The sequence below is a fragment of the Musa acuminata genome, chromosome BXJ2-6 (assembly GCF_036884655.1).
Source record: "Musa acuminata AAA Group cultivar baxijiao chromosome BXJ2-6, Cavendish_Baxijiao_AAA, whole genome shotgun sequence".
Classification (NCBI taxonomy): Eukaryota; Viridiplantae; Streptophyta; class Magnoliopsida; order Zingiberales; family Musaceae; genus Musa; species Musa acuminata.
This window is the reverse complement of record NC_088343.1, coordinates 43,486,642-43,502,963: the sequence shown is the minus strand read 5'-3', so window position 1 is coordinate 43,502,963 and position 16,322 is coordinate 43,486,642. Positions and strand designations below refer to the sequence as shown.

The 16,322-nt window shown below is 38.4% G+C and overlaps 1 protein-coding gene and 1 pseudogene across 1 annotated transcript; one reads left to right on the top strand and one right to left on the bottom strand.

The window, feature by feature from the left end:
• The first annotated feature begins 4,124 nt into the window (after positions 1–4,124).
• LOC135615816 (heme-binding-like protein At3g10130, chloroplastic) lies at positions 4,125–4,828 on the top strand (annotated as a pseudogene).
• A 332-nt stretch (positions 4,829–5,160) lies between these two features.
• LOC135615815 (probable amino-acid acetyltransferase NAGS1, chloroplastic) lies at positions 5,161–15,658 on the bottom strand. Its single transcript, XM_065114807.1, has 10 exons — positions 15,090–15,658; positions 13,047–13,134; positions 11,939–12,147; positions 9,823–9,974; positions 8,597–9,014; positions 7,761–7,858; positions 7,144–7,255; positions 6,804–6,963; positions 5,973–6,045; positions 5,161–5,548 (listed from the first exon to the last, which is right to left on the bottom strand). The coding sequence occupies exons 1-10, from the start codon at positions 15,639–15,641 to the stop codon at positions 5,389–5,391; spliced, it is 2,022 nt and encodes a 673-aa protein (XP_064970879.1). The 5' UTR covers positions 15,642–15,658; the 3' UTR covers positions 5,161–5,388.
• Between the last annotated feature and the right edge of the window lie 664 nt (positions 15,659–16,322).

Genomic DNA, 16,322 nt, shown 5'->3' with positions numbered 1-16,322 from the left:
AACTAGAGTGATGTTGGTTGGAGCTTCACCAATACCAAGTCACCGATTTTAAACTCTTATGGTTGCCTTCCCAAATTTACCAACTTTTTAATCTTTTTGGTCTTCTTCTCTAAGTAAGCCCATGTAATATCTATGTTTCGATGTTATTTCTTTACAAAGTGATATGATTATGGATTACTCGCAATATAACCAATCACCAAGGTGTGAAGAGTTGATGGTTGCTATACCATAATAATTCCGAAGGGACTCTTATTGGATACAAAGCTCTGTTGCAATTTATAGAAAAATTAGGCTATATCCAACAGCTTCACCTAATCTTGTTGGTTGGCACCCATGTAATGCCAAATGTATTACTCAATTAGTGAATTTATTTTTTCAATTTGGCCATCCGTCTAAGGGTGGAGGCTTGTGGAGAAGTATAACTTAGATCTCAGTAATTTGAATAACTCGATCCATAATCGTCCTATGAATCATGGTCTTGATCGCTAATAATATTATATGGGACCCCCCCAATAATTCATCGCATTCTTTATCATCAACTTAGCCGCTTCCTCTGCTGAGTAGTGTAGGGATGCAACAATGAATATTATATACTTTAAAAATCGATTGACTACCATGAGTATCGATCCAACCCCCTACCATTAGCAAGCTTGATATAAAATCTAAGGAAATGCTCTCTCATGACCTTTCTAATATGGGCAACAACTCCAAAAGTTCCACCAGCTTCCGCAGCTCCGCCTTATCTTATTTGCAAGTAAGACACGTCCAAATATATTCCTCCACATCGATCCTCATCTTCAACCAATATGAGGCCCTCTCTACGAGAGCCAATATTCAATGAATACTCATATGTCCAGCCTAATAGGAATCGTGACACTCTCTCAAGAGTTCATGCCTGAAATTGTTTGCTCTAGGAACATAGACTCTATTCCCTTTGATGTAGACAAGTTCCTCCTAGAGATAAAATCATCGTGTCTTACCCTCTTTGATCAATTGCATCAAGGATACTGCTTGGAGATTATTGTACAGTCCATCCCTCATCATGAAAAGGAAGTTGGAGTGTAATTGACTTGCTTAGCCTCCGCCTTTCGGTTACATGGCATTCATGAGCTCCACTTTCCTACTCAATGCATCAATCACGACATTTGCTCTTTCGAGCTTTTACTCCAATGCCATATCAAATTCAGCCAAGAAGTCCTACCACTGTGCTTGCTTTAGGGAGAGTTTGTTTTGAGTTTGGAAGTAACTTAATGCGATATTGTTCGTCCTTAGTACAAATTGTGTTCCAAGAAGGTAATGCCACTAAACTCGTAGGCAGTAGATAATCACTATCATCTCCTTCTCATGCACCGGATACGCCACTCGATCTTATTGAGCTTACAACTCTCGTAGGCCACCGGATGACCCTCTTACATAAGTATTCCCCCAATAGTGAAGTCTAAAGCATCTGTATAGACTTTGAAAGATAGTCCGACAATTTGAGCATCGGCTCTTCCAACATAATAGTCTTTAGGTCTTAGAATGTCACTTTATATTTGTCTAGCCATCACTAAGGCTACTCCTTCAGCAACTTCGTCAGCAGAGCTATGCACTTTGAGTACTCGGATATGAAGCACCGATAATAGTTGACAAAACCAAGGAAAGATCTCAGCTTCGACACCTTCTTTGGTGTTTGCTACTCCGTCACAGCTTATACCTTCGATTTGTCCATCTGAATGGAACCTTTGCTGATTTAATGCTCTAAGAATAAAATCTTCACTTGAACAAAGTAGTAATTCTCCCTTTTCATGAACAAAGTGTTCTCCTTAAGAATCTTAAAAATTGTTTAAAGGTGCTTGACATATTCCTCGAGCATTTGGTTGTAAATAATGATATTGTCTAAATAGACGACCACAAACTTGTCCAAATATTGTTTGAATAGTTGGTTTATGAGAGTGCAAAATTTAGTCAGAGCATTGGTTAAGTCAAAAGGCATATCCATAAACTCGAACACTTCAGATCACACAGGTAGTCTTCGCTTCATTACCTTCAATAATACGTACCTACCAATAACCCGACCAAAGGTCGAGTTTAAAGAAATACTTTGCTTTGCTTAGTTGGTCAAACATGCTCGCGATGAGCGAGATGTGATACTTGTTCTTCATCGTCATCTTGTTTAGAGTTCGATGGTCGACATGTAATCAAAGACTCTCATCTTGTTTCTTTTGGAAGAGGACTGGAGCTCTAAATGGTGCTTTAGAATTATGGATGAGACCATTGTCTAGTAGTTCATCTAATTGCTTCCTAAGCTTTGCTAACTCTGGAGGGGTTATGTGGTACGAGGGTCCCACTGAAGGCTTCATTCCCGGCTCCAGTTCAATGTGATGATCCACGCCTTTGCGTAACGATAGAGTTTTTGACAACTCGAGTGGCATAACATTAATGAATTCCTTTAAGACGTTCGTCACCACAACAGATTCATAAGTAGCCTCCACATCAAGTGGTTCAAGTTTTTATAGCTGTAAGGCTCTCCTTATGGCTTCTTTTCTTAGTTGGCACTTTGGATTGTGCTTCCTCCGCTTACAAATAGTAACCAACTTCTTGCTCGTCTTGTTCGCTACGCGCTTCTCTTGAGCGGTTCCAACTTGAGAGCGAGTTTACACTTGCAGCCCACTTACGATTGCTTAGGGCAATGGTCCAGCTTGTCCTGTCTTGCTCGATGCACCACGATGCTTTGCTATGGTGAGATTGTAAAACTTTCACTGTTTGTTCAAATTACTTACCCTCTCTAATACCATAATATTACAGAGTTAGTTAGAATTGTCTAAGTCGTGAGGAACCCTTATGACAATATCACAAACTTAGTTGAATTGTCTAAATCGTGAAGCACACGTGCACCAATTTCACGGATTTAGTTGGGATTGCCTAAGTCGTGAGACACCATTGTATTATTCGTCTACAAAGAGTCAGCTCAATTGTAACCTCGCTCAAGTCTTGAAGGAATTGTAAAAAATCAAATTGATTAGTTCAAAAGTGAGCGACGGACAAGTCTCGATATTTCATGAAAAGGACACTTTTACAAACAATTCAATAAATACACAATGTGTAAGAAAAGAAGGAGAAAATAAAAACTTTAGAAAGCAAATGAACAGTCGTAAGTCCGCAAATGATTGCTCACCAAGTGTCGGGCACATTGGCAAGTTCTTGTAAGTTTAACGTGTGAACTTGTGAATTCAATCAATACCTAATACTACCCTAAACCCTCATCCCCAAGTGCCACTCTCGAGGTTTCAGGGTGTTGAGATGACGATGTTTTTCTCCATACCATAGCTTGTAAAATACTAATCATAACACACGAAAACTAAATCATTTTGGGATAATTTTACCTTTGAGCAATCACGGTACAATCTTATAAACTGTTCGTGTTTACACTTTTCAAGTAAAACATATAAAAACGAGACAAAACACACTACTTAAATATCTGTATAAATAAATAAAAGCAACAATCGAACTATTGACGAAAATATTGTGAGTGCATAATAACCGTTTGTGATAGCGTCCTCTTGATATCGTTCTCGCTTGTGTGCCATTACAATTGTCACCTCCACCCCACCTTTTTTCCCTTCTCGAGGGCGAGAATGTGGAGTTGGCATTGAGCTGAAGAGTGTTTAAGGGATGCTTCACGATGATGTCCAAAACGACAGTTGACGAGATGGACATCAGAAGTAATCTGATCTTAAAAAATAAGAAAATACTATGTCAAAGTAAAAAAAAAAAAAAAATCTTCGGAAAATAACAAAATTTACGACTGTCGTGAATATTTTGTCTTTTAACGAAAATACCATCCAATCAATGGTAACACATCAGTCTACGTCCGAAGCCTTCACATTGGGTTACGTGTCAAGCAATATCAGCAAAAGAAAATAAAGTACGATCCAGTTTGATAAGTAGAAGTTTTCTTACCCAACCGGCGATCCAATGTTTCCGAATCCCATCGAGGCCGCCCTCCTTCCCGAAGCGAGCAAATGAATCGCACCACGGCATGACGCGAGGACACGTCTGTGCTGCCTCCCTCCTCCTCGGGCCCCCGTCTCGCCCTGCGACTGCCATTGCCGCCACCACCACCACCACCACCACACCTTCTTTACCAAGCAAGCGACTATATATATAAATATACACGCGCCCACGTTCATATCGACGAAGCGTAAGTGAGGGAGAGATGGGTTTGGTGTTGGGGAAGATCACGGTAGAGACGCCCAAATATGAAGGCATCCGCGCGGCCGCAGACTACCAGATCAGCAAGTACTTCCTTCGTGTGGTGGCCGAAGTCAACTACGACCCCTCCAAGTTCCGCAACGACTGCGACGGCGGCTTCATAATCCTGGCCAACTACATCGGCGCCCTCGGCGACCCGCAGAACGTCCGCCCGGAGAAGATCGCCATGAAAGCCCCTGTCGTCACCAAGGACAGCCCCGAGAAGATCGCCATGACCGCGGCCGTCGTCAGCAAGGACCGTCCCGAGAAGATCGACATGACGGGTCGTCACCCGCAGCGGCGGGGCGGTGACGAAGCAGTTCGTGCTGCCGTCCAAGTAGCTGGTGGTGGTGAAGGAGGAGGAGGAGGAGGCCAAGTACGGGGTGGCGAAGTTCAGCGGGGTGGCCTCCGAAGAGGTGGCGGCGGAGAGGGCGCAGCAGCTGAGGCGGAGCTTAGAGCGGGACGGCCACAAGGTGGTCGGCGACTTCCTCCTCGCTAGGTACAACCCGCCCTGGACGCTGCGTCCCCTCCGCACCAACGAAGTCATGCTTCCCGTCGAATAGTATAACCTCCCACTACCCGTTCATCCTCCGCCACCTACTCTTCCAACTCCTACTACCATGGTGAAATGTCGGTGGTAACTTCTCATCACTAAATGCGAGGTGCCTTTTAGTGCTGTGAGGGCGTTCCGTGACGACGCTTCCAGGTCCGATACGTCGATTTACGATCCTTGGTCAAACTTCAAAGTATATCCTTCAGTAAGCAACATCTGAAACAGGGGAAACAGAGATTAGGAAATGATGGCAATCATGTGTTCCTTCCCTTCTGACCTCTGAAACAAATTACAAGAATATTAGCAAAAATAAGGTAAAGATCTGTTGATGCATGGGACCTTCCCCCAGAAATAACAAATATATAGAAGATAGCTAACCAAGAGAGTAAATGTTCTATTATGAAATGATATTTAAAAAAATGATTCATCATGCAGTAATCAAGTTTATCAACAACAATTTCTCGTAATATGAAGATCTCACAATCTCTCTATATCAATCTATCACGTGAACATTCTTCATCTAATTTTGTCCAATGTACCTATCGCCGCAAGCTGAGGTTTATGAATATGATAGAAAGGAAGACCAAAATAAACAGGTAAAGCTATATAATTCTGTGGGCCGGCTTATTGCCTGAAACCCCATCTAACACCGGATACAGCCTCTTTATGTAATACTTCGATCCACGCGAAAGATTGATTCTTTTCCTTCTCTGCTCCGGAATGGACTCGATGGAACACTCGGAAAAGCCACGCCTCACGAACCTGTGAAAATATGTTAAGCGAAATCTCTAATTAGTGAGATATAAGTAATTTACATCCTAGTATTAAAATAAGGAACTTTAGGACCAATAATAATTTGCAGAAAGTTCTCATGAATTTTCCTGCTAAACTTGAACAACACGAGAAAAAGAAAGTATAATGTTGATTATCATCATTTACACAAATGCGTTGATGGGTATTTAATTTTTTTTAGGTATGTGTTTTGAAAAAATCCATTAAAACATTCATGCAGTGTTACAAGTGAACAGCCTTGGAATTGCATACCAATCTGCAGAACGAGTTGTTGATTATCATCATTTACACAAATGCGTTGATGGGTATTTAATTTTTTTTTGGTATGTGTTTTGAAAAAATCCATTAAAACATTCATGCAGTGTTACAAGTGAACAGCCTTGGAATTGCATACCAATCTGCAGAACGAGTTGTCAGCAGGAAAAGTCTCTCTAGTCCAAGTGACGTTGCTTTCTTCTCTACGTAATCTGCATAATATAGCCAGACAAGAAAATTACATGGTAAGTCACATTATAACACGTATCTGTATCCATACAGATCAAACAAGACTCAAATCAGAAAAACTCGGTGAAAAGCACATTGATGATGATTAAAGAAAATGTTAACTGAACACATTAACTCTATTAAAATGTGTTCTTGATTTAATACAGATACATCGTATAGATAGCAAACAAAAATGTCAAAAACATTATGAAATTCGTTATAAGTTCAAAGTTGTCTCCATTAAATGCATACATACATCATTAAAGTATTAGAATACATCAGTGGTTAGAGAAAAAGTCATCAAAGCTTTGGCTAGAATGACTAGAATGACGAGTGTCATCAGAATAAAAGACAAGTTCAACAGTCACATACTAAACTATGATGGAACCAGAAAAGGCTGTAAACAACTCAATGTGTTGCGAGAAGACATCTTCAATGATTTTTTTCTATCAATGTCTACTGTTGCATTCTCAGCTATGCTTTTTATACCTAAGGTATGACGCTGAATATTGCAAAAAAAAAAACAGTCCACAGCACTTAAAAAATATCATAGTTTCTTGAAAATAGGCTTGAAAATAATATATCAAAAGCATAGAAAAATGCAATATATATATATATAATTTAATGTTCATTAAGTCTGAAGGCCTACATGGAATTGCATGTCCTACAATGTTAGATATTGCACTTCATTTTTCAGTAAAAGACAAGTTGTTAGAGCTTTTCATGGATACTCAAAGCATACCGAGTAATTTATCTCCTTGTCCATGACCTCGGCACTCCGGAGACACAGTCACAGCAGCAACCTCACCACACTTATCCTCGAAGAAAGGGAAAAGAGCAGCACATGCAATAATTGAACCATCTCTTTCAACAACGATAAAGGAATCCAATGAACAAAGAAGCTGAAAACAAGGAACAAGTTATAAGTACAAACTAGTAAAATATTTATGAAGGCAAAAGCTTCTAAGTTCTTTCTTTATTTTTACAAGTTATAACAATCAAAATGGGATCAAGATGTGGAACGACCAGAACATACTTTATGGACATTGAGAAAACAAATAGAACGTTAGAATTATGTAAACCTCTTCATCAGTCCTTCGAATCAAGGCACCTGATTCTACCATTGGTTGGAGAAGCTTCTTTATACCAGGAAGATCTGCCACTGTAGCCATCCGTGTTCCCTCATAGACATCACTAGAGTGAGAATTGGGAAAGTCAATACAAGATGTTCAGATTCACTAAAAGCTAAAATGAAGTATGAAGCATATTATATCAGCATTTCAAGCAAATTTCATTAAAGTAAGAAGCACAATAATACAAACATCTCGACCTACTATATCATAACAGAACTTGACTCGCTTTCAGAATATGCCAATAAAAAGTGCATTGTACAACAAAAAGAATGTGATCAGTTCACTTGGTGTCTGCTGATTTCAATGACAAAAAATATTTTGTAGTGCAAATCCTCAGAAAAGTGGAAGACAAGAAAAATAAGCCATGAAATATTTGCTTAAACAGAACCAAATGTTCGAAAAGAAAAAAAATGAATAGTTTCTTAAACAAAATACACATTTTCAAACTACTAATCAGAAGAAAAACAAATCAATGAAAAGTCATAACATGCAGAAATCAAAGCTAAAATAAAATGCATAACGATTCAAAACAGAGCAATAAAGACTTGGCAAAAACTTCCTCATACCTAGCCACCATAGTCCCTACTCCATCTCTGGTAAATAATTCCAGAAGCAAGGCTCCCCCAAGAGTTCCATCAATTAAATGAACTCTCTGAACTCCACCCTGAAAGAAGAAAAAAATACAAACAATTAATAATGAAATTAGGTTTCATGAAAGCAAATGGGATCTGTGAAATCCTAATAAAAGTTACACTGCAGTAGACAGCCTTAAGAACTCCTTAACAACTGAGTATAATAAATTTTCAATTATAAATATTGGTGATATGCTCATATCAGCCAGAGAACCATCATAATCCAGATATGTGCCAAGAGAGGTTCTCAATAAGCCTTTTTATGGTGCCAACTAGAATCTGAATAAACTGAAATTCTCTCGTCAAAACCTCATGTCTTTCATCATTCAGTTTAGACATGCAATTTCACTTACTCGTTAATCTTATTCGTGCCTTAAAAATGAAAGATAATATAATAGAATATATGTTTATAGCTTAATGTTTGTATGATCAGACCGCAACTGACAAAGTAGTAACTCTGTCTTACAAGGTATCTTTTTAGCTATTAAGGCATGGCTCTTGCCCAAAGTCACCTGGGTTTAAAAATCAGATCACAATAAGGAGCCTCATATTGTGTTGACATGGAGCCTTCTCTTTCTGACTTGTGGTCAACTACCCATACTAAGAGAAATAGTGAGTTCCTTGAGAGTACACTTTTGGAGATTCAGAAGGTTGCAAAACCAAAAAACTAAAACACTTCCTAGAAAACAACTCAACAAATTGCATGTAAAGAAATTAACCAGAAACACTAGAAAATTTTGGGGTTCTCATGAATTGAATAATTGCAATACCTTGCAAACAAATGCTGCTGCAGCCAATTCTGAGTGGTAACCATTTAATCTGCTTAGCCGTTCTTCGCCACCAATAGCAAATCCTTGTTCGCCAGACCATCCATTCCCATTATCAAACCCAACACCATTCTGAAATGTTGCTCTGTGACTTTGAATGAAGTCTTTCTCCTTCCATGAAATTGTACCACTTATATTTGAATGAAGATAACCAGAAGAATTAATATCTTCACCAACAAATTTAACGTAGTTTGCAGCTGTCTCACTCTGCTTAGCTCTCTTTCTAATTAACAAGTCAGCATCTCGGAGAGTCATGAAACGTATAAATCGTCCATGTTCATCGAGTATCTGGCCATCGACAATGGAAATCAATTTGTCTGCCTCAATGGCTAAAGCACAGGCAGTAGCAACTTCATAGGTGCTGAGTCATTCCAAAAGTTAAAGTTAGTCTGACCACACATTTATGAAGAAAACCTTCAGAAGAAAAGTAAAAAAAGAAGTAGATACATAAACAGATGCAGCACCAACGTAAATCAAGAAGTATGAATGGTCAGATTGGATCGGCACCATTTTGACAGAACGAATTCATGAAAGATAATTTTTTTTCTCACCCATAAACAATCCACAACATACATAGTTCAGGAGTGGATGTAAACAAGTTATACCAGGTTACAATGTAAAAGGATCAATTTAATACACAATAAATATGGCTGAGTCAGTTTCAGGGTTGAACCTTAACTGTAAAGGAAACTTCACTTGGCCAGCCTGATCCCACCAGCCGCGGAGTGCCAGGAGTTCCCTCACTCAGAATGGTCCCATTAAAGCGTTGAGTGAATAAGTTTAGATTATCATTTGCCATAGAAACAAGCATGAGTAGAAGAATTTATCCCAAAAAAAATGCAAAGCTTCTTGGAAAAAATTTCAGAAACTACTTGGTCAGAATCAACAAAAGCACAAAATAAAAATAAAAACAGAACGCCAAAACAAGAACTTCATGTTGTGCATAAATAACAAATGCAAATAAGTTTCAATCACCAATCTAAGATGGCTTTCATTGAACTCAACAAGAAAATAGCCTAACTGCAAATTCTCCAGCTACAGGATAGAAGCCAGTAAGATGATATATACATATATACACATAAATATATATATGGAAAATCAAGATCCATTTCCTGAAGATGCAATTGGACTATGAATGATCATCTAAAAAGAAAAGGTAATCAGCATACTTGCAATTTAGGACTTCTCCTGAACTTGAATAGCCAAGGTTGCTAACTATAACTATACAATCTCTGTCAAGCCTTTCTCTTATACTAGATACATCTATCCTTTTTACTTCGCCAGTTGATCCAAAGTCTATACCTTCAACAACTCCCCTTCTCTGCAAGCCAAAAGAGGAAGAAAAAGAAGAAAGTTAGCTTGTTGTATTACTCAACACTCTATGAGAGATGTACAGTAAGAATTTTGTAGCTTTAACTGTTTAAAAGTAGTGAGTTTCACTAAAAAATTCAGAAGGGGACATTAAATTATTACACTAAATTCTCATCAGTGATTTAAAAAGTGCTAGGTGCCAAAAGGCGCCAAGGTTAAAAAACGGCCGAAGTGCTAGGCGCTCGCCCGAGCGAAGCGAGGCACTAAAATATAAAAATATATAATATAATTAATAAATATAATTATTTAAAATTTTAAATAAAAATATGCTATTAAATTAAGAAAATCTAAGATACAAAATCACAATGTCACATTAACAAAAAGTTTCAAATAAATAAAAATTAACAGTATTAAAATCAAAATAATATATTATTAATCTATTAACAGTATTGAAGATTAATCATATACTGTTAAAAGTATACGTACTATTAATAGTATACAGTATACGTATACTGTTAAAAGAAAGTGTAAAGGGGTGCTGAGCTTGCTGACTGAGAAAAGAGGAAGCGGCAACGGCGGCAGCGGCGGTAGCGGCAAGCAACGGGAGCGGGAGCGGCAAGCAGCGGGAGGCGCGAGCGGCGACAGCGGCAACGTTTACGAGCAGCAACAACGGCGAGCAGCGGGAGCAGGAGCGGGAGCGAGAGCGGCGAGCAGCGGGAGGCGCGAGCGGCAACAGCGGCAGCGTTTGCGAGCAGCAACAATGGCGAGCAATGGGATCGAGATCGGCAGCGGCGAGGGTCATGGTTCGGTTGTCACTTATATCAATTTTAGTTGGTTCGATTGAACCAACTAACCATCATAGACCGAATCAAGACCAAACCAGACCTAAAATCCTGGTTCTGTCACCTTGGTTAACCCAGGCGCTCGCCCAGCGCCTGGGCTCGAGCGAGTGCCCAGGCGGCGCCTGTTTGAAGCGCACCGCCTGGGAGATTAGCGAGGCGCTCGGGCCTCGCCTCGCCTCGCGCGAGCGTCTAGGCGAGCGCCTGAGCGCCTTTTTAAATCACTGATTCCCATCAAATGTAAAAAAACATTTAAAATGATGACAAAGATACAGGTTGTACTGTTAACTATCAGGCTACTAAATCCTGAACACTTTAGATTTTTTTTTCTGCTCAGGTCTCTTCAACTCTAGTATTCTTAATTGGGATAGCATATGGCAACAGGTATACTCTATCCTTTTTCTGGAGGATACTACCTTCAGAGAAAGAAAACCCTTGTTAAGAGAAGACAAATCCTATCAAACATAGTTCAAAATCAAATTATAACAACATTTGCATTGAGGGCATAATAAGAAGAAACTCTGGAAAACAATCTGTTTATTTTTCTCATGAAATACATTTGCTTAATAGCAATGTGAATATCATAAGAAGCTATCAAGATATCTGTGAATTAAACTTTCACCATGAGTTTTCAAAATAAAATAAAAGGAGCTTTGTCATTGGACCCTTCCAAACAAACATATACATCCAGATACATGCAGATGTTTGAATTGCTTGCATGCCCCTGTAGAATTGAAAACCCAATAAGTTCCCTCTCCCCATCAACCTCCACCATAAAGGTGTCTTTTGGGGGGGCAAAAAGACTAAAATGCCCCCTACTCAGCTATAATTATCAAAGGAATCCACCTATTTCTCTCTATGTTCCATCTCAATTGGATTGGCCAGTGCCATCAACTTAGATACTGACATGGGATAATGTGCATGTTCTGCCCATAAAAAAACACTGATGGACATTTTAGTCTTTGCATAAATAACATAGCCTCACAAAGAGGAGCAACTTAATGGGTTCTCGATGTTAATGGAGGAATATAAGTAATTCACGCTTCCATGAGGGAATTTGTTATGGATGTTTAAGAGCACACAACCAAAAAAAAAATTCCAAAATAAAAGTTCAAGATTCAAGTCTTGAAATAACCTTGGCTGCAAGAAAGTTGCCACTAGCCACGCCAACACCAAGATCATGAAAACGACTATGATCACCATGCCGACGAAGATTTAATATAGGGGGTCCCGGCGAAAGCTTCGCTTCAATTACAAGACGAATTCTCCCAGCAGCTTCCATTGCTGCCTCTAGTGAATCAGAATCAGTAATTCGGTACTGCCCAACATACTTCCCCTTGCTTCCTTAGGAGATCAACAGGTAACAAGAAGTTACAATGTACCAACATACAGAAGAAAAAGAACTGCAAACAAACGAGAGCAAGAAGAAGCACTAAACAAATTACTTGGTGGATAAAGCTAATGCTTACAACCAGCATATAAAAATAATCAAACTGATTTACCATGTGCACGTCTTCAGAAACTAACATTTAATGACCAAGACAGCATAAAATAGTGCATTTCAGCTTCAACAATATGAATAATGTTTTCACCATTCTCCCCTTCCTGCAGAACCACAATGCTTAAATTTTTTTTATCCAGCAGGAAGAGAGATTGATGAAGATATTACTATTGCTGAATAAAAGTTCTAGCATGAGAAATCCCTTGTTCTTTTAATAATTGAAAATTAATTACTTTCAACATTTAAAGTTTAATGATGTTTGTTGTTTTTTAGTTAAGCAACAAAAACAATTATGAATGAATGGATAAAATCCGAAATGGTAAATATACTTACGAGTCCAAAATCGTAAGTCGAAGGTCACCAAATTGACCCAAGCCACATGGATTCATTTACTCAATCATTTCTATAATGCAGTCAAATCATAGTACATATTAAAAGCAAGAAAAAAATAATCAAAATGTTGGCAAACACCTTACGACTGAAGGAAACTAAGAATTATAATATATAGGCCTCAGAGACTGATCACAAATTTGTCAATCAGTATAATGTGTCCAACAAATGGAAAAATTAGGCATAAGCATCAAATTTCGTAAGATGAAATTTTGGCTATAAGGAATTCTAGCTAGGGTTTGGTGGACTATTCAACAACCACAGTCATGATTAGTATCAAATTAAAAGCTCAAAGCTAAAGTCTAAAAAAAACCTCATAGCTAACAATAACAAGGTTAAGAATCATACCAACCTTTCTTATCCAAAAGCTTATCTATCAAGACATGGGTTCCAGGAACAAGAACAAATTTGATCCCTAGACCATGAAGCAGTGATATATCCTGCAAGCATACGCACATATAATATAATTAATGGTCATAGTAAGTTATTGCCAAATAGAAACACTTTTAAAAAATGCAAAGCATTCTATTTTGAGAGTTCATGAAGCAGTGATATATCCTGCAAGCATACGCACATATAATATAATTAATGGTCATAGTAAGTTATTGCCAAATAGAAACACTTACAGGAAAAATGCAAAGCATTCTATTTTGAGAGTCCATGAAGATCAAACCGATTCACTCAACAAAAATTGTAGATTAGATATACAGCTGTAAAGAAATACAGGTTGCTGCATCCCAAAGAATAATATAAGATATTTAATCATACAAAATTCAGGTTCCATAGCTGATAGCATCCTGTTGCAGGAAAAAACCTGAATATTAAAAGGAACAAAAAGAAGCAACCATGAAAAATACTTAGGTGATATTATTTATTTTAGAAGAAAAGGCTGCCTTAATATATTGCTATAACTCTAAAGATAAACTAGAACTTGCAGCTTTCCTGATTCTAACAGCGAAAAAGGGTAAACCCACAGCATGATGCTCTCGTCAATGTGGGATCTTGGAAAGATCAATGTACATGGTCGTACGAATGCAAGTAGAGAATTTAATTTCTAGTCTTGCTATTGTATTATATAAATTTTAAAATAAAAGGGTTCAAATGAATACAATAAGAAACTAATAAATGAAAAAGAGAAAGGAGAAAAAAATAGGCCAGCCACATGCAATGAAAACCTACTTTTTGAATTGAATTTACTACACATGGATAGTCTCTCCCTAAATAACTTATCATCATAACCTATATTTTTCTAGCAAAAATTACTGTGTTTTGTGGAGTATTTTTACAGAACTTTGACTAGCCAAATAAGAAAAGGGTTAAAGGTCATGCAACCACCATTTACCTAAGGTCTGCCTGGGGATAATTCTGAAGCATACCTAAAAAATTAATAGTGGGCGGAGGAAGTAATCTTCATACAAAAGGACAAATGCTAGGCCTAACCTAAACTCAATTAACAACTTGCCTAAGCTAAACAAGGTTCTATCTTCACCCAAATAATGTACCAAGGCCCAAGGGAAAGATCTTTAGGACATAATGTGGTGGATGAGCCAGCCAAGATTTACAACTAGCATACTGGCCACTTAAAGAACCAACTGTTTGTATGGGGAGTTAAAGTAAAAAAGAAGGAAACTAAATCAACCAAGTCATTGACGATTGAATTACTCCTTTACAATTTGATCACAATCATAGGTACTTGCAACAGATTTGACTACAAGATTCAAAACACACACTCTTTGCAAAAATATCCTCTAGTGATGGAAATCAACAATATCTCAAGGTTCAAGACATTGGCTATTATGAATCTTTCCTGCACTCTCCTAAAAGAATATCAGATCAGATTTGTTTATGAATATCAGATGATAAACTCTTCTTTTAATTCACTTCAAATTTTGGATACTCAATGAATGATATCTTTGCTCCAACAAAATATGGCACTTTCATACATGATCATATGTGACTGAGCAGGATTGTTATAGCTCTTATGGTATACTGCCAAGCCAGTGCGGTATCAGTACATGAATGCTGATCTTGAACTAATTGGTCCCAATCCTAAATTTTAAAAATTAGTAGAACCTATACCAACCTGCATACAGTATGGTGTGAAATAATTAACTCATCCACTAATCTGAATTCTGGACCATTGTGTTGAGGAAAGAGTCAGAACTTGGGCACCTCCTTTTTAGTGGTAAGTGAAAAGAAGTTCCTAGATTCTGTCTAATTCAAGCACAAAATGTTATTATCACATTATATATATATATATATATATATATATATATATATATATATATATATATATATATATATATATATATATATATATATATATATATATATATATATATATATATATATATATATGTTTGTGTGTGTGCCAACACTCAGAACCTGAAAGTACCTGCAGGATGCTGTCCAAGTTGGGGCTGTCCACGATTTCTCCAGATATCACCACGACGAAGGTGCTTCCTCTGTGGCCCCTAATGTACGGCCAGGCCTGGCGGAACCACCCAACGAACTGCTCGTTTTCCCTTGAGGCATGACCTTCGGATAAGCCGTTCTCCACGTCCGGATCGGAGCTTCCGCAGGATATGGAGAGGGATCGACGACCGACGCCGTTCCGGCGCCTGGGGCGGACGTCGATCCTTCGGAGGGGCGGGGTCCTCTTCCAGCGCGGAGGCGCCCCGCCGACGGAGGGAGAGATCAGTGTCTTGGAGCAAGAAGCGGCCATCGAGATCGGAGAGGTAGGGAGGAGCGAAACCCTAGAACCGGCAAGACCAGGCGACGGGCTTGAGGGTTCTAAGGGAATCAGAAACTCGATCAGGGGAGGGCGTTCTACCCTTAACCCCCGAGCAGAGCAGACCGTGTCCCCTACTGGCCGGTTGGAGATCGAACCGCCACATGGGCGAGCAACGGACACCCCCTTTCCCATGACACGATCAGAAACGTGCATGGAACCGTGACGCCACGTGGGGCTCATCCGTTATGGGTGGCAATGCCATCTCCCAGTTCCAATTTTATTTCCAAAAATATATGCATTCGAAATAACGGCTTAAACTTGTGATATCGGTTTCCCGTTATGTCAGTATATAACGGTTTGATTTGTGAAATCGATTTATCATAATTATTTTCACCGTCTTTTATTTTGCACGTAAAATATTTGTCTCGAGCAGTGTCATTGACGCGTGTGATTTGATAGCGTTTTCAAAACATATTTTTTATTCTAATCTTTTTTTTTTTTCAAAATTTCAGTCCTGATGGGATAAAATTGAATTTTTGGAAGTAAAATTTTTTCAATAATTAGTTGTTTTCTTTTTGGCATGACAATGCATCGAGATGATTATGGTAATACATCGCCATTATAACAAAGTCCCATCTAAGTACGATAGATTCGACAATCACAAAATAAAGGTAAGTTGGGACTACCTTATCGAATCAAATGGTTCATTGATTACTGATTCTTTTCATGCAGAAGGAGAATATATTCTTTGTACAGAATATTTCACGTTGTCAAAAGCTAACACATGGTTACGTCACTCCTGCATCGGCACCTTCATGTCGATATTATATTTACATTGGCCAAAATTTCTCTTTATCATATATTACTAAATGTGTAACATTACAGTAGAACAAG

Excerpts from the sequence above, each read along its gene's own strand:
- LOC135615815 (XM_065114807.1), bottom strand. The coding sequence starts at position 15,641 with ATGCACGTTTCTGATCGTGTCATGGGAAAGGGGGTGTCCGTTGCTCGC. Across the intron at positions 12,148-13,046 it reads TAAGCTTTTGGATAAGAAAG|GAAGCAAGGGGAAGTATGTT; the intron begins GTTGGTATGATT and ends TGATCTCCTAAG. Across the intron at positions 5,549-5,972 it reads ACAACTCGTTCTGCAGATTG|GTTCGTGAGGCGTGGCTTTT; the intron begins GTATGCAATTCC and ends ATATTTTCACAG.